A 17,273-nucleotide genomic window follows, 5' to 3' on the forward strand; every position below is an offset into this window, starting at 1 on the left:
CCCTTTTCTACTGGGGCATCTGATCGGGATGCCTCCTGGGCGCCTCCCATTAGAGGTGTTCTGGGTATGTCGCACTCGTTGGAGGCCCCGGGGTAGACCGAGAGAGATTACAACGCCTTGGGGTCCCCCAGGAGGAACTGGAAAGCATTGCTGGGGAGAGGGACTTCTGGGGTGCTTTGCTAGGCCTGCTGCCCGAGGCAACCTGACTTCGGAAATGGATGGGTGTATGGATGGAAAAAATATTTGCTGAAACTGTCACTATATTCTGAAAGAAGTACATGGTTAATGGACTGTACTTGTATAGCACATTTCTAGTCTTCCGACCACTCAGACACTACATGTCACATTCAACCATTTACACACACATCCACACACTGATGGCCGAGGCTACCATACAATGTACCATCTGCTACTACCACCGATCTTCCGATTGGTGGATGACCACGCTCTACCTCTGAGCCACAGCTGCCCAAGTAATCATCATGTCAGTCACTGCTTATAAACTGCTGCCAAACCGTCAAACTAGGCAGCATTGATCAAATAAATTTTGCCTAACTTTGGAGCGTTATATAACCCCCTTCTAAATGAACAACCCGGTCTCTCTCCAAAGTCGTTGAAAACCGGCTCTTGGTCTGTGACTTCTGGCGTCAGACACTGAGGAAAAAGCTGTCCTTTCACACTGAGATGATACACAGCCAGTCTCCGTTATCATCAGGGGGAAACATGACAGGACAACAATGAAAGTTAAAGTGGGAGCAGGGCAGGTGTCAGGATCATCCAGCCGATGTTCACCTCCTGTATGATTGTAAAGCCAAACCCTGTACTTTTTTCCCTAAATCCAACCATGTGCATTTGTTGTTGAAAGAAAAAACACATCAATTTGTGGTGTTGTACCGACATTTATTTTGAAAGAGACTGTATGCAAACTGTACATTTCCTGTAAAAACGGAAGTGTACTTTGAAAATAGACAATGTTTGTGACACGGCGTCCCAGAACGTCAACAACCAACGCACCCAGGGTACCTTGCATGTCATATGTTGAGGTGGAAAGTCCATGACCAAACGTCCATATGTGATGAGGTCGGAGTCAGAATATGTTGCAACAAACTATGCTGATATGGTTGGTATCAATGGATGCCTTAGGTTGTCTAGTTAAACAAGATACCACCAAAATGCAGCCTCTCAAAGACGATAATGTCAGACTCCAGTTATTTTCTCCAGAGGGGCCAACTGTTGTATCAGGGTGGTCATTGCCCTCCTGGCCCTCACTTGGGGGCACCACTGTTATAATGGTGTCTGTAAGCAGCAACAAGGTCAGCAGGTTAGAAGAGAGAGGTTAGACTTGTACTTTGTTTTGCCATCAGTGAGTCATAATAGCAAAATAGCAGGGCACACTGCTTTGCAAACATTAAAAAAGCTCATAATAAATGATTGCCTGGCAGCTGATGCCAGTCTTGGACTACTGTGAGCTGCCACTTGTTTTTACATGCCCTCATGAAGACTGTGAGGTGAAATACGTGTAGGGCTCTAAGCTTAGGCTTTTTCATTTTTGCAAAGCAGTGTGCCTCTATATTTTTTGGTTGTGATTTATTTATCACAAAGCAAAGCAGAAGCCTAACCTCTCCTTTCTGTTTTGGTCTCATACATCCTTGGATGCGAACAGCACCTGTTTTTTAATACTGCATTTGTGAAGTAGCTCTCCTCAGTCAATCTACTGACATTTGCTGTTGTTATACAGGTCAGCAGGATGTTATGTCTTGAGGTATGGTTTAGGGTTGCTGACAATGTTGTTTTGCACCTTGTATACATCTTGTTTTCGGATCTCTTGAGAAACAGATAATGATCTAAATAAGACGACCCTTACAGCACGTACTCAGACGTGCTTAAATGAAAGTAGCGATACTGCAACACAAAAACACTCTATTAAAATATTACATTCAAGATGTTACTTGACTAAAACTGTTAAAAAAAACATTAGCAGCTCAATGTAGTTAAAGTTTCCAAAGTAACAGTATAAAAACAGCTCCCCTCAGTGTTATATTCTTGTTATATCAATAGTGGTAGTTGCAGTTGTAGTAGTAGTAGTAGTAATACAGTAAGTATACACTATATATGCACACACTGTGGCTCAGGCAGAAGCAATAGCTTATACTGTATATGCCTGGCCTGCATTCTTATCAATCCAGGCTACCTTGCAAGAAAAAAAATCTTTTGCACTGGTAACCCTCATAAATAGCTTTGTAAACCATTGTTTTGAAATCCAAAATTGAAGTACACGTTTTTAAATGTATATTGGCATTGTTTACCAACATCCAGTCGGCTAGTTTAATTTATAAACATATGTCATATTTTATAAACTGTTGCCAAGTAAAAGTAGAGGAATAAAAAAGTACATTATTTCCCTCTGAAATGTGGAAGTAGAAGCATAAAGTAGCATAAAGTGAAAGTAATCAAATACAAATACTTCAAATGTGTATTCAAATACTTGAGTAAATGGGAACATAGTTACATGTCACCTCTGCTTATCAAATAGAGTTACATAAATAATACTTGTGGCATTTTAAAGGTATTGATTGTGTCTAATAGCGTTGGCATTCAAAGAAGGAACATCACTTACTGTTACGTACAACCTTTTCCGCAGCATGACATAATGCCCGGATCTTTTTTCTTTTCTTTTTTTTTTTAAATTAAGTAGCGCACGTGTATACAGCATCTCTCGATTCTTTCTATGAACCCAAAGAAAAGGGGATTTTGTGCCACTATTGTGGGTAAAAGTACACCGCACCAATGAGGCATGTCAAACTTCCCGCTTGACCCAGTTATATTACAACACTGGTATTTCCAGCGATAGTTCTTTGATCTGTGGAGGGGCACCACCTTTTAGTGAGTATTTAATCCTCAGTGCCAAACATTATCAGCTCATCCCAGCTACAAATCCTGATCAGAAAACTGATTCATCTCTGAAGAGAAGCTGTGTGAAGATGGCCAAGCTCACTGTGTGTGTCTCCATGATGCTGCTGCTGCTGGTGGCGCTGAGTGAAAGCAGTGAGTATGACTTCAGCGCGTCCCAGTAATATTATTGATTTAGGAGTAGCATGTGAGTTGTATGCCTGTTTTTTTCTAGATCTGTAATTAAAGTGGTTCCTTATGTTTCTTTGCCTCTTTTTGACTGTAATGCTTGTTGTGTCTCTTCTTTAAAGGCCCCATGTGCTGCACAGAGTACCAAGAAAATCAAATCCCAGTGAAATTCCTCAAATACTTCAAAATCCAGGAGATCACAGATAACTGCAACATCAAGGCAGTAATGTAAGACAAAAAATAATCAGTGCATCAGAAGTAACAAACTATAATATAAGCTCTACTATAATGTCTTAACTTCTTCTCTTGTCTCAATACAGTTTCAAGACGGTGAAAAACAGACTGCTGTGTGCCGATCCTGACAAAAAGTGGGTTAAGATCGCCATGGAGACTGTCCCAGAGTAAGTTAATTTCTGTTCAGACAATCTCTGAGCTACAACACAAAACAGACATCGTGAGTAAATCTAATGTTTTCCTTTTTGTCTTTGGAAATAGAAAAGTCTGAGCAGCGTCTTCATGTGTGGAGATCACCTGAGGAAACCACCCGAAACACACCAAGATACACAAGATGACTTTAATATATTATGTCAAAGTCAATTCATCTATTTTTGTATTACTTTCAAGACAATAAAGAGAATATTTTTTTATAATTTGCTGTTCTTGTGTTTATCTTTTTAAGTACCTGGGTGTAATATTTTTATAGAAGTCATAAAAAACACCACATTACAATTTCTACACAGTCATGCTACAAAATGTTGCTGCAGTAAAAGAGCATCAGCAGTGAAGTGCACTCAAGGATTCAAAATAAAAGTAGGCTAGAGGAAATGAGGGAAATAAGGAAGAAAGAGAAGAAGGTTTCATACTGTTGAAGGAATGACGATAGACAGATAGAAAAGTGGAAACCATAAGGAAGTCAAAAAAAGGAAGATGGCTAGAAAGTGGGGAAGTAAAATAGACTTGCCATAACTAGTAAGTCCATGGGTATATATACTCTCAATTGCCACTTTATTAGGTAACAAAAACTGAACATGGAGGTAGGATTAATTGCACGACTGTTGTATTAGACTGCACTAGTTTTAACTACATGTATCCAGAGTTGTGGACTTAAGTCACATGATTTGGATTCAAGTCCAACTCGAGTCACAATTTTGAAGACTTTAGACTTCACTTGACAAAATTTAATCATGTCTTGCGACTCAACTTTGACTTCAACACCAATGACCATAGTGTATATAGTCTATGCCAGTGACTCGTGACATCACTTGGACTTCAGCCTTTTGACTTGAAAATACTTGATACTTTCCCCTGTGCCCAAAGACTGAAAAATGTGCTCTTTAAAAATGGGCCAATACATACAGAGTACAAAACTGATGCAGTGGTCGACAAAAATGAAATGCAGTTTGTTGCCTAAAATATGTGGCTCGAAAATTATAGACAGAGACGCAACCACTTCCAACAAACCACTTCCAACTGAAAGCATTCATGACTGCTGTAAATGTAACATATTAGGGTATTATTCTGTTTAGGGCGCCTTCCTAGTGTAGTGGTTAGAGCACCTGTCTTCGTTGTGGAAGGTTCAGGACTCAAATCCCGCTGGGATCGATGTCCACATGCAGTCACAAGAGGCTCCACCGCCAAACCAAACGGGATCAGATTTACCCTGGAATCTGAGCCAAGTTCAAGTCTCAAACCCGTTGTAGACCGGAGGTTCCAGACATAAAAGCGGATTCAGGGTATTACTCTGTTGTTAAAGGGGAACCAAGCCCATTTTCAAGATTCATACATATTATTCCTCTGGTCTAAGACAGTCTGGGTCAATCAAAAGATATTAGTAAAAATAAAAAAACTCTCTTTGGATGTCATAAAGTCTAACTGCTCCATAGACAATGAAAAGTGAAAAATGTTATAGATGACACAAAGAGCACCCAGGTGAATGCTCTGAGTATATGGGTACTGAGAGCACTACAATAAAATGAAGCTCATTTGGGTATAAAAAAAAAAGGAAACAAACATTCTGTGGATCCACAAAATCAGGCTCTCATTTATAGTCCATGGAGCAGTTTCAGACTTTATACTTGATGACATTACAACTCATATATTTTGTATATTTGACATATATTTGTATATTTTTTTGTATATTCCACTTTCTTGTCTGATTCTTGAGTACTTATGTCAATTCTGGTACATTGAGAGCTAAGTCTACCGAAGTCAGATTCCTTGTATGTACACACATACTTGGCCAATAAAGCTGATTCCGATTCTGAAGTTTGAGACTCACTTCTCTGGTTTCTGGCTTTGAGAGAGAGAGTTGCTCATGTTCAAAAATACTGATTGAACTTTCCTAGGTCATGAGCATCTTATGACTTGTTTAGGACTCCAAACTCAAAGTTTAGGATGTGACACCTGAGTCGGGATTTGCCTGTCTTGACTTGGGACTTGAATGCAAAGACTTGAGACTTGCTTGTGACTTGCAAAACAATGGCCTGGTCCCACCTCAGCATGTGCCTAATACGAACGCACCTTTCTTCCATGCCAACACAGTAAGACAGTGACAACACAGCGTGTAATTCACGGTACCAACAGTAGGTGGCGGCAGTGTTCAGCAGCACAGGAAGGATTCACTCTATGAATGAACCGCCGGATGACCAACCGGAAGCGACTTATTTCTGACTGTATTTCACACTCAGCAAGATGAAATGTCTGGCTTCGATATGAACTGTTAATAATAACGAAGTCTGTCATGCGTTTGGATAAAAAATACTCGGTATGACTGTGGCAATGGCTCTGAAACCATGATAAGATGAAGCGATACGGAGATGCTAACTATGTTGCAGCTGTGCATTTCAAGCTAGCTGAAGCTAACGGTTAGCTGCTGTGTTATTATGAAGAGTGAGAGCTAACTGCGAGTGGAAAGATGATTAAAGGAGGAGAAAGGTAAGATGCAGACACGTAAAGGAGAGTCACACTATTAACCTGATATGTTTGTGACATTACATTTGAGTTTGGAGACATATTCATACAGCTTTTCTTCGTATTTCCCTGTTATTGCGGTTGTGTGTAACGTAAACAGTTAATATATGGATTTGTGCTCAACGTTACTTAAGCTGGGCGAAAACATGTTTCCCCTAAAATGACATTTTTACACATATATACACTATTATGTACCAGTATCCATTGTAACATATTATTTATGTTATATTTGTGGACCTGTGGGGGGAAGTGAACTTAATGTATGTTGTTTAATAGTGTTGTATAGTCATAGATAAATTAATTTAAACTTCCACCTCCCTACCTACATCTACAGCAAGGTGCAGCTTCCTGTTGTTGATGTTTGCACAATACCACAAATCTCATGACTATAAAACATGACTGTTTTTGTTGCTGTTTTGTTTTTCTTTATAGGTGTAAAACAAGTGTGCAATGTCCATGGAGGCCCTGAGGATGGTCACAGCTGGCTGAGGTTCACCCGCTGACCCAGCAGGTTCAATCCAGGTTGAAAGAGAAAGGAGGAGCCATGAAGGAAGAGGCAGGTAGGGCAGAGCGTGAGGCTCTGTTCGAGGACCAGGACTTCCCGTCTGACGACACATCCCTGTTCTCTGACAGCTCCACACCCATCGCAAGGTTGCAGGGACAAATCACCTGGCAACGCCCACAGGTAAGATGTAGTGCCAAAGACAAAAGTGGAAATGCCGCTGTGTATTCCTGGGGAGTTTGTTTTGTAATCAGTTCAATGTTGCATCACCTGTCACATGTTAATGTGCTCAACCAGAGAAGGTTTTTCCCCTATCCCTGTTTGATTATGAAACAGTGTTTACAGGTTCAAAGGTTCAGTGGTGGTGTTGTTTATTTCACAAAAAAGCAAATATATTTCATATGTTTTTCTATTTCTATATCAATCATCTTACAACCCTACAAAATAACCGCATTAAAAACAATCCTGTGAGAGGCCCTGACCTCCTTGTTAACAGCGTCTGTAAACAAATTTCTGCACCTCATTATTTTCAACCTCCATAACCCAAACCCCAGGGTTATTGTAAGTCAGCATGTCTCAATTTATGTCCGTTTCACACCTCCAGGAGATCTGCCAGTCACCAGCTCTCTTCCCTGACAACATCAACCTGGGTCATGCAAAACAAGGCTTATTAGGAGACTGCTGGTTTCTCTGTGCCTGCACCTTCTTGCTCAAGAACAAACATCTGCTGAACAAGGTAGAGCAACAACTGTGTACTATCAGTTCGATTTTAATAGATTTGTATTATCTGCAGCTCTGGCTTTTTACAGAATCTGGAGAAATTGATGCTGGGCATTAGAGTGCTCCAGTGGTTAGACTAAGTTGCTGTGAATGAGCATGTCATAAGCATGTTTTCTACTGTGTGTCCTACTGCTCCACTGATTTAGTCTGTGACTCTCTGCAGGTGTTGCCTCCAGACCAGCCCCAGTGGGGTGACAGCAGATACAGGGGCTCCTTCCAGTTTCGATTTTGGCAGCAGGGACACTGGACAGAGGTAACCATCGACGACCGCCTGCCGTGTATCAATTCCACTCCCTGCTTCTCACGCTGCCACTCCCCCACTGCCTTTTGGGTAGCCCTGTTAGAGAAGGCCTATGCTAAGTAAGTAACCTGTGGAATTTCCTTGTCTTATGTTTTAGTTTGACCTACTGTGAACTTTGATATAGGAGGGATTTTTTAAAGGTTTACTAACCACCTCTTTACTGAAGTGTGGAACTCCCATTTCCTGTTTCTTCCATCCTCTTTAGGGTTCATGGCTCATATGAGCGGCTGTGGGCAGGGCAAGTGTCTGAGGCCCTGGTGGATTTGACCGGGGGCCTGGCGGAGCGCTGGAGCTTGGGAGAGTCTGAAGACGAGCAGAGACCAGAGCAGGACAGTGACCAGGTCAGGAGGAGAGGGCTGGACCTGAACCTTCTGTATCCTGTGAAAGATGAATGTGCGGTCAGCTGCTCCACTCACAGCACCCCCGGAGGTCAGAAGGAAGTGTTTTCTTGCAGATAAAAATGATTTTTATTCTATATCACATCACCTTATGACCTCGATGAATGTTGTAGGTGCCAGTGAGCTGAACCAGTACCATGCTCTGACTGTCATGGAGTGGTTGGATGTGAAGACGGTGTCGGAGAGCAAAGTACTGTTGCTCAGGATCAGAAATCCCTGGGGAAGATGCTGCTGGGGAGGGGCCTGGATAGGGAGGTAGGCATGTGTGTCTCCTTGTGTGTCTCCTTGTGTGTGTCATAGTTAAGATTTGATTTGTAGATATGTATGATGAAACCTCAAATGGAGTTTTGTGGAATCCAAATGCAAAACATCCATAATGAGAATGACTCCAAAGAGACAAGAGAGACAAATTAGTTCCGCAGCAAAACGTCAAGAGACACAAAATGACTGCTAAAAGACTCAAAATGACCACAAGGAGACATGAAATAACCACAAACGTGACCACAGAGTAATGCAAGATGACCACAGATGCTAAACTGCCATAAAGAGCCCCAAAACAACCATAAAGTGTTTTAAACAAGTGGTAATGTAGGTGCCAGACAGAAGATGGAGTTATGTTTGTTTTAAGAGTGCAACAGATGCAAAACAACCACTAACAGATGCACAATGACCACAAAGACATGCACAATGACTATAAGCACACACAAAAAAAACCACAGTTAGCATTAGCATAACACATCAAGTCTGTAAGGGTGTTGTGCCACAGCAAGATTCATGGAAGTCTGTAGAAACTCCAGAGAATGCACTAAAGTACATTGCACACTTTATTTATTGTGTGTCTTTTAGGCACTCACATGTACAGTGGTGGAAAAATTTTTTCGGACACTCCATGCATTTGTGAAATATTGCATTAAGAATCACTCTTAGGTCTTCAAGTGCAATTTCTTTTAGTACAGTCACAGCCAAAATACTAAATAAATCCTAAAAAAGCCATTTAAACTTAAAATTGATTGGTTCCATAAAAATACATAAGAAATTTTGAGTATTGGGTCATTTTGGTACCAGTGATGAAGGTCATTCTTTTTATTAAAAGATACAATTTTTGTTGCCAAGCTTCGTGTCTACATAAAGCCAGCACATTTGAAAGTTCTTCAGACACAAAAATGGCGAAAACAAGGAACCTAATGCAGGAAACACGCCTGAAGATAAAGATTCTCAGCCAGGAAGGGTACAGCTGCCGCCAGATAGCCAGGAAGTGCAGATGCAGTCCTTCAGCAGTTGGATACACTCTGCAGAAATACAGACGAACCAACAGCTTGGAAGACAAACCAAGATCTGGACGTCCAAGGGTTTCTTCAGCAAGAAATGACTGCATCCTGATCCGCATGTGCAGGCAAAACTGCCGAATGACATCACAGGAGCTTCAGCAGCAGTGGTCAAACCAAACTGGTGTCCAGTGTTCCACCTGCACTGTATGTGGCTGACTTTTAGATCATGGCTTAAGGTCCTACAAGGCTATCAAGAAGCCCCTGATCAATGAGAGACAGAGGTTAGCCCGGCGTCGTTGGGCCCAGGCACACAAGAACTGGACAGCCAGGAATTGGAAGAAGATTTTGTGGTCAGATGAGTCCAGTTTCCAGCTTTATCTTCCTCCTACTAATGAGGGTACGCAGAAGGCCAGGCGAAGCATTATCTCCAGCATGTACAGTACCTACTGTCAAGCATGGTGGAGGCAGTATCATGGTTTGGGGATGCATGAGTGCTGCTGGTGTTGGTCATCTCACTGTCTGTGATGGCACATTGAACTCTACCAAGTATTGTACCATTCTCGAAACCCACATGCTCCCTTCTGCGCGTGCACTGTTCCATCGAGGTAAAAACTGGATGTTTCAACAAGATAATGCCCCTTGCCACACATCCAAGGCCAGTAGAACTTGGCTGCAGGAGCACAGTATCCAGGTCTTAGAGTGGCCAGCTTAATCCCCGGACATGAGCCCCATTGAAAATCTGTGGTGGATTATCAAAAGGTCTGTTTCAAAGCATAAACCAAAGAATTTAGAAGAATTAAAAGCAGTAATTCAAGAAGAATGGGACAAGATTACCCCTCAACAGTGTGAAAGGCGCGTGGGGAACATGCCAGCCAGGATTAGAGCTCTACTACGTGCCAATGGCAGGACTACTAAATATTAATTTGATGATGTGATGGTTTATTTATTTTTTGTTCAGTTTTGAACACATTCTCTGTTATTTGTTGACTTTGATACCGACAATGTTGAGAACTGACATATTGAAACTGTCAAGAATTTAGTTTTGTTAGTTTTTCTTGTAAACAATAAACAAAAAAATATAATTTGTATTTGTTTGTATCTGTCTAAAGCAGCCACACCTTTTGAAACACAAAAAAGATTTTTCCACAAATATTTCATGATAATATTTGAGATTGTGTAAAATTTTAAGGGTGTCCGAAAACTTTTTTCCACCACTGTACACACCCATAAAGTCCACAAGTCTGTGTGTGTGGGAAAGTCCATAGTCTTCATTCACTCAGTCTACCTCTTTGTCTACAGTGGTGCTGGTTGGAGTTCTGTCGACCCCGTTTCTGCTTTGGACCTACAAGCCAGGGTGGCTGAGGGCGAGGTCTGGTTGGATGAGACAGAATTCCTGTCCCAGTTTGATGATGTCACAGTGGGTTACCCCATCAGTGATGACGGGCACCTAAAGAGCATTTATACTGGTAATTCCCTACTTTGCTAAAGGATGTTTTAGACTTACTGTCACTGACTGTGACATCCTTCACACCCCTTTTTCAACCTGACACCTCTCCTCTCCTCTCCGACAGGAAATCTGCTGACACACAACCATCAGCTGGCTGGCCGGTGGATAAAAGGGAGCTCAGCTGGTGGCAGCCGAAACAGCAGCAGCTATGGCAGCAACCCAAAGTTTTGGCTCAAAGTATGTGAGAGAGGAGAGGTGCTGGTGTCCCTGCTGCAGCATAGGAAATGGAGAAACACAGAGAAATATGCACAAACGCCACTTGAAGAGAGCAAGAACATAACGCACCAGCACTACCAGGCTATTGCTCTACACATGTGGAAGGTTGGTGCTGTTGCTTATAGGAAAAAAAAGAAATGCTTGTGTCTTTGCATCATGTCACCTGCATTTTTCTGTCACCAGGTGGAGAAGAGGCGTTTTAATCTGAGCCGGATGTTGAACAAACCTCCTTGTGCTTCTACTCACTGCCACGCCTACGAGAGAGAGGTGGTTCTCCACGGGGAGCTGGAGCCTGGATACTATCTGCTGATCCCCAGCACCTACCAGCCAGGAGCTGAGGCCCGCTTTCTCATCAGGGCCTTTTCCTCCTCTACCACATCCCTCAGGTGAGGACAGATGGAGAAAGTGAACAAGCTCATCTTGTCTAGGTAAAAATGACAGGAAACACACAGCATATCCAGGCTGTGTTTCTTTTTTTATCATAAAATCTTAATTTCATTCCATCTTCAAAAAGTTCAGGTACTTTTCGAGATGTGTGCAGATGTTGTTTTTCTGTGGAGTCCAAAATGTGTCTCCACAATGTCTCCTTCCAAAATCAAAGTAAAATGGCATTAGTTGTTTTGCCCATTCAACAACGTTGTTATCTTTGAGATTCCTTAAACATACAGTACGTTAAAATGACAACAGTATTATTAAATGTTATGTTCTGTAAATTTTTGCACATAATTCATTCATTTGAGATCTTGATTAAAGATTTATTTGTTCATACAAACTTTCTCCAGGATTTCCCATAAAAATGAATGACAGCAAGTGAACAGTGACATCTGCTGGTCAATTTGTGACCCCACACATTTTTTCAAAAGATGGATTTTCTTTCTTCCACATTCCACCAGGGAAATTGCTGTGACTGAATCGACTTATTCATGACATAACAATGTTGTGTTCCTCCCCAGTGCCCTGAAAAGCCCAGCACCTTCACTGCCATTGACAACAGATGGAGAGTGGGAGACCAGTTACTTCCGGGGCTCGTGGGTGGAGGGAAGCACGGCCGGAGGAAGCAGGAACTTCCTGTCTCACTGGCAGAACCCCTGCTTCCCTTTTACAGTGTGTGATGAGTCAGCAGTGACATCAGGAGTGAATGTCAGGATTACCCTGCACCAGAGGCGCCCTGACACCGACCTGCACCCTATTGGCTTTCACATTTATAAGGTCAGTCAAACATTAAGGGAGAATACTGGCGTCATTTAGAGATACAGACCATTTACTTCTGTGTATAGGCATCAGTTTTTCCCAGCTGCTTTAGAGAAGTGGCCAGATGTCTGTGATTGTAGATGTGTATATGGTAACATATGAATTCAAATGTTATGCAATGTTATTGAAGACTGATATCAGCCGGCATGATCATGAACATCCCGTCTTTACCCACTAGACACTAGCATGTAATTGAAAACATTTCTGTCCGGACTAATGATAATTAGACCTGTGCTCTCTGTTTATGATGCTGAAATTTGCTCTCTCACAGCTCTCCCTAAGTTGTGAATTACATGCAAACATTAGGCATTGTGGATATGAGAGAGAGCTACATGTCTGTTGAAACACTTATCAGTAACATTTAGGTCCTTGACTTCATGTCACATTGCCACACCTTGGCTTTCGTTGAAACAACGCCTGTGCATGTGTGTACAACTCCCTTGACTGATCACAACACAGTCTGCACAGTGTGTAATCTTGTGATCTATGCACTGTTTACTCATTGTGTCTGTTTTAACACTCAGGTTAAGGTGTTTGATCCTAGCTTGACATTTCTACAGATAGTTTTTATGTCTGTGAAGATGTTTTTCATGCTGTACAGCAACCAACTGCCTCTTTCACAAGAGAAAACAAGCACTCATATACGGTATTTGTTTGCTTTACTTTTAGGCAATGTGCACTCTAATCAACCTGAATGTCTTGAAAACTTCAATGTAGAAGTGCCAGGGGTTAGCTCAACAAATAATTAGCTCTTGTAGTCCCAAACAGATAAAAAGGGGTGACCTCTGGCTCACCTGGTGGAGCGTGTGCCCTATAAAGGCTGGGTCCTTGGGGGTCTGGCCTGCAGCCCGTTGCTGCATGTCATCCCCTCTCACTACCCCCTTTCCTGTCACTGTCCAGGTGTACTATCGTTAAAGCATCAAAAGCCCCCCCCCCATAAATAATCCTACAAACAGATTTAACATAAAAGAACAACAAAGCATAAAAAGCAAAACATTTTGTGTATACTTTTTCTTAATGAACTTTGATAATAATACAGATATCTTAAGTTATGCTGATTGACCTTGAAATAATTAGTATCTCAAAATAATGAGGAACAATACTAACTCATAACTCAAAAGTTTCTCATTATAATGACTTATAGGATCCTTTTTTCCATCACACTGGTGAAAATGGGCTTCCACAGCAAAAAACTATCACTGCTGTAAAGGATTAAAATATAAAAAAGAAAATTAAAATACTCTCTGTATACTATGTGTTATGGCAAAATAGCTAATGATCGTAGTTCCACAGTATCTGAGCATTTGATCTTCACTTCACAGTTCCCAGAAGGGGAATCAGAGCAGACGTTACCCAGGGACGAGGATCCTGCGGCCAGTTGTGTCCCTCACTGCTACACGCAGGATGTCAGTCTGACCTGCTGTCTTTCCCCTGGAGCTTACACCATAGTGCCATCCACCTATCAGCCCGACTGCTCGGCAAACTTCACCCTCAGCCTGGCTCGCAGAATACACAGGTTGGCTCCGCTCTTTTGTCTTAATCTTGTAATCAGAGCGTGACCGTGCAGTTATAGCAGTAGCTTTAAATATTATTATTATGATATCATTGTTGGACATAAAGACGGGTGTGTGTCTCTTTCAGGAAAGTGGTGAAGAGCCAGGAGAGGCTGGGTCGAGCCATTCAAGAGGTGAGTTAATTGAAGTAACTTAGTAGGTATCCAATGAAATGACACACACACTAGATGGCTAAAGGATGCAGCGTTTTCAACACAGAAACTTCAAAATAAAAGCACACAACCAAAAGGATTATAGTTTTAAACCATTAATCAAAAACATAATCTACAGTTAAATATGTATAAGTTGCATCCTTGGTGTTATGTTACACTGTGGTGAAGAAACAAGCTGTGCCTCTCAGGCAGCACGTCCCCTCACCTTCAGCAAAGCTCAACAAATCCAATGGTTGTGTTCCTGCAGCCTGACAGCTAGTCCTGCCTCCAGGACAATTCGCTGGAAGAACTTCCCTTATTTCTACCTTAAACCCATATTTTTAAGTGTGTGATTGTGGTGAGAGGAAGGCAGCACTGAATGATCACTCTGTCTTGCTTTTGTCTCTTCCTGGGCGGCAGATCTCTCACATCTCTTTGATGCAAAGCTAGTTCTCTGGGACTGTTGCTGCTCCACTAACGTCGGCTCACCTCCCGGTGCCTCTTGGCCCATGATGAAAGAACCAGTTCTCCCATCCACCCTCACCATGGAGGCTGTGTGTATGTGTACCACCAGTGGCTGAGAAGGCAGGCGGGCAGATTGAGTGGGAATGTGTGTGTCGGGAATCCTGGAAACCCCTTTATCCTGAACTGCTGAGGCTCAGGGCTGATGGGCAGCCACACACTCATCGGCGATTAGGACATCAGAGGTTGTCGGTGGGCTGGGCTGCTAATGAAGTATGACGGGACTGGCTGGTGTAAACAAACAGCCGCCATTGAAGAGGGCCGCCGCTGCTCTTGCTCATTCACTCACTGGTGCGCCTGCCGGCCCGGAACAAAGGGCCCTCTCATGAAGGTCCTCACAGAGGCACAGGGGGCAAGGGGCGAGGGGATGGTCTCCGACGGCAGAGCCAACCAAACCACACCACACCATACCGTGCCATACCATGCCAGAGCTATTCTCCCATCCCTCACCCCCAGACGCTGCTCCTTACCTAGCTTGCATTGTTTGTCCCTAGACAGTAGACACAGGGTTTTCTCAGTCCCCTGTCCCCAAACATGCTCATCATCCGGACTAACAGTGAAGTCAGGCTGGACCCTAAAGCAGTCCACTTTGTTCCTGACTCCATCCTCACCCCCTCAGCTCCCTTTTTGTCCCTCCAGACTCGGTCCACAGCTCGGCCTGGACCTGAACAGAGCCATAGTTTGAAGTTGCCGCAAGAACAGATGACAAGCGGATGGGTGGAAGGGATGAAACGAGGGATGCGGCACATCAGAGAAGGCCGGTTCATATGAAGAAGCCGCCGGTTCCTTTTTGTGTTGAGGCTGTGTATGTGTGGTGGTGTATGCCTGCTGGAAGCCATGTCTGTGTGTGGAAGTCACAGGGTTTCTGATTTTTTATTGGAGCCAGAGACTTTAACAAAGCTATAATTAACTGATGAGAGAGGTACTGAGCTGTGTATTTATTATGTTTGGGATGAATAAAATATGAAAACATAACTTGGTGCTAATGTGTCCCATATATACAGTCAGGTCCATAATTATTTGGACAATGATACAGTTGTCGTCATTTTGGCTCTGTACACCACCACAATGGGTTTTAAATGAAACAATGAATACCTGCTTAAAGTGCAGACTCTCAGCTTTCATTTAAGGCTTTTTTCAAAAATGTAGTATGAACCGTGTAGGAATGACAACCATTTCTTCACACAGTCCCCCGACTTTAAGGGCTCATAAGTATTTGGACAAACTAACATAATCATCAATTAAACAGTCAGTTTTAATACTTGGTTGCAAATCCTTTACAGTCAATGACTGCCTGAAGTGTTGGACACATAGGCATCATCAGATGCTGGGTTTCTTCCCTGGTGATGCTCTGCCAGCACTTTACTGTAGCCGTCTGCACTTCCTGCTTGTGTTTTGGGTGTTTTGCCCTCAGTTTTGGCTTCAGCAAGAGAAATGCATGCTCAATTGGATTCAGGTCAGATGATATGACTTGGCCATTGCAGAACATTCCACTTCTTTGCCTTAAAAAACTCTTTGGTTGCTTTTGCAGTATGCTTCAGGTCAATGTCCATCTGCACTGTGAAGCATCGTCCAATGAGTTTTGAAGCATTTGGTTGAATCTGAGCAGATAATGGTGCCCCAAACACTTCAGCTTTCATCCTGCTGCTCTTCTCAGCAGTCACATCATCAATAAATACAAGAGAACCAGTTCCACTGGCAGCCATACATGGCCATGACATAACAGTACCTCCACCATGCTTCACTGATGAGGTGGTGTGCTTTGGATCATGAGCAGTTCCTTCCCTTCTTCCTTCTCTTGTCTTCCCATCATTCTGGTAGTTGATCTTTGTTTTATCTGTCCATAGTATGCTGTTCCACAACTGTACAGGCTTTTTTGATGGTTTTTGACAAACTCTAATCTGGCCTTCCATTTTTAAGGCTAACCAATGGTTTGCATCTTGTCATAAACCCTCTGTATTTATTCTAGTGAAGTCTTGTCTTGCTGCCAAGAGCAGCAGGATGAAAGCTGAAGTGTTTGGGGCACCATTATCTGCTCAGATTCAACCAAATGCTTCAAAACTCATTGGACGATGCTTCACAGTGCAGTTGGACATTGACCTGAAGCATACTGCAAAAGCAACCAAAGACATTTTTAAGGCAAAGAAGTGGAATGTTCTGCAATGGCCAAGTCATATCATCTGACCTGAATCCAATTGAGCATGCATTTCTCTTGCTGAAGCCAAAACTGAGGGCAAAACACCCAAAACACAAGCAGGAAGTGCAGACGGCTGCAGTAAAGGGCTGGCAGAGCATCACCAGGGAAGAAACCCAGCATCTGATGATGCCTATGTGTCCAACACTTCAGGCAGTCATTGACTGTAAAGGATTTGCAACCAAGTATTAAAACTGACTGTTTAATTGATGATTATGTTAGTTTGTCCAAATACTTATGAGCCCTTAAAGTTGGGGGACTGTGTGAAGAAATGGTTGTCATTCCTACACGGTTCATACTACATTTTTGAAAAAAGCCTTAAATGAAAACTGAGAGTCTGCACTTTAAGCAGGTATTCATTGTTTCATTTAAAACCCATTGTGGTGGTGTACAGAGCCAAAATGACGACAACTGTGTCATTGTCCAAATAATTATGGACCTGACTGTATATTTATGTGATTTTGGCTTCATGTGTTTATATATTTACATCATGCATGTTTCCGGTGAGTATTAAACGTATACATTTAATCAAACACCGAGATGAACAAGTGTCACCCGCACGTTCATATCCACGACAGACA

General features: G+C 42.5%; 2 protein-coding genes across 2 annotated transcripts; both read left to right on the top strand.

Annotated features, from left to right (window-relative positions):
- Nucleotides 1-2,934: 2,934 nt before the first annotated feature.
- ccl20a.4 (chemokine (C-C motif) ligand 20a, duplicate 4) lies at nucleotides 2,935-3,728 on the top strand. The gene is made up of 4 exons (XM_033649614.2): nucleotides 2,935-3,045; nucleotides 3,201-3,306; nucleotides 3,399-3,479; nucleotides 3,574-3,728. The coding sequence occupies exons 1-4, from the start codon at nucleotides 2,982-2,984 to the stop codon at nucleotides 3,581-3,583; spliced, it is 261 nt and encodes an 86-aa protein (XP_033505505.1). The 5' UTR covers nucleotides 2,935-2,981; the 3' UTR covers nucleotides 3,584-3,728.
- A 1,974-nt stretch (nucleotides 3,729-5,702) lies between these two features.
- Nucleotides 5,703-15,473, top strand: capn10 (calpain 10). Its single transcript, XM_033649573.2, has 13 exons — nucleotides 5,703-6,012; nucleotides 6,481-6,733; nucleotides 7,155-7,286; nucleotides 7,494-7,690; nucleotides 7,837-8,060; nucleotides 8,143-8,284; nucleotides 10,597-10,763; nucleotides 10,869-11,125; nucleotides 11,204-11,406; nucleotides 11,974-12,229; nucleotides 13,594-13,787; nucleotides 13,913-13,958; nucleotides 14,397-15,473. The coding sequence occupies exons 2-13, from the start codon at nucleotides 6,593-6,595 to the stop codon at nucleotides 14,424-14,426; spliced, it is 1,989 nt and encodes a 662-aa protein (XP_033505464.2). The 5' UTR covers nucleotides 5,703-6,012; nucleotides 6,481-6,592; the 3' UTR covers nucleotides 14,427-15,473.
- The last annotated feature ends 1,800 nt before the right edge of the window (nucleotides 15,474-17,273 follow it).

The sequence above is a fragment of the Epinephelus lanceolatus genome, chromosome 12 (genome assembly GCF_041903045.1).
Source record: "Epinephelus lanceolatus isolate andai-2023 chromosome 12, ASM4190304v1, whole genome shotgun sequence".
NCBI classification, from domain to species: Eukaryota; Metazoa; Chordata; class Actinopteri; order Perciformes; family Serranidae; genus Epinephelus; species Epinephelus lanceolatus.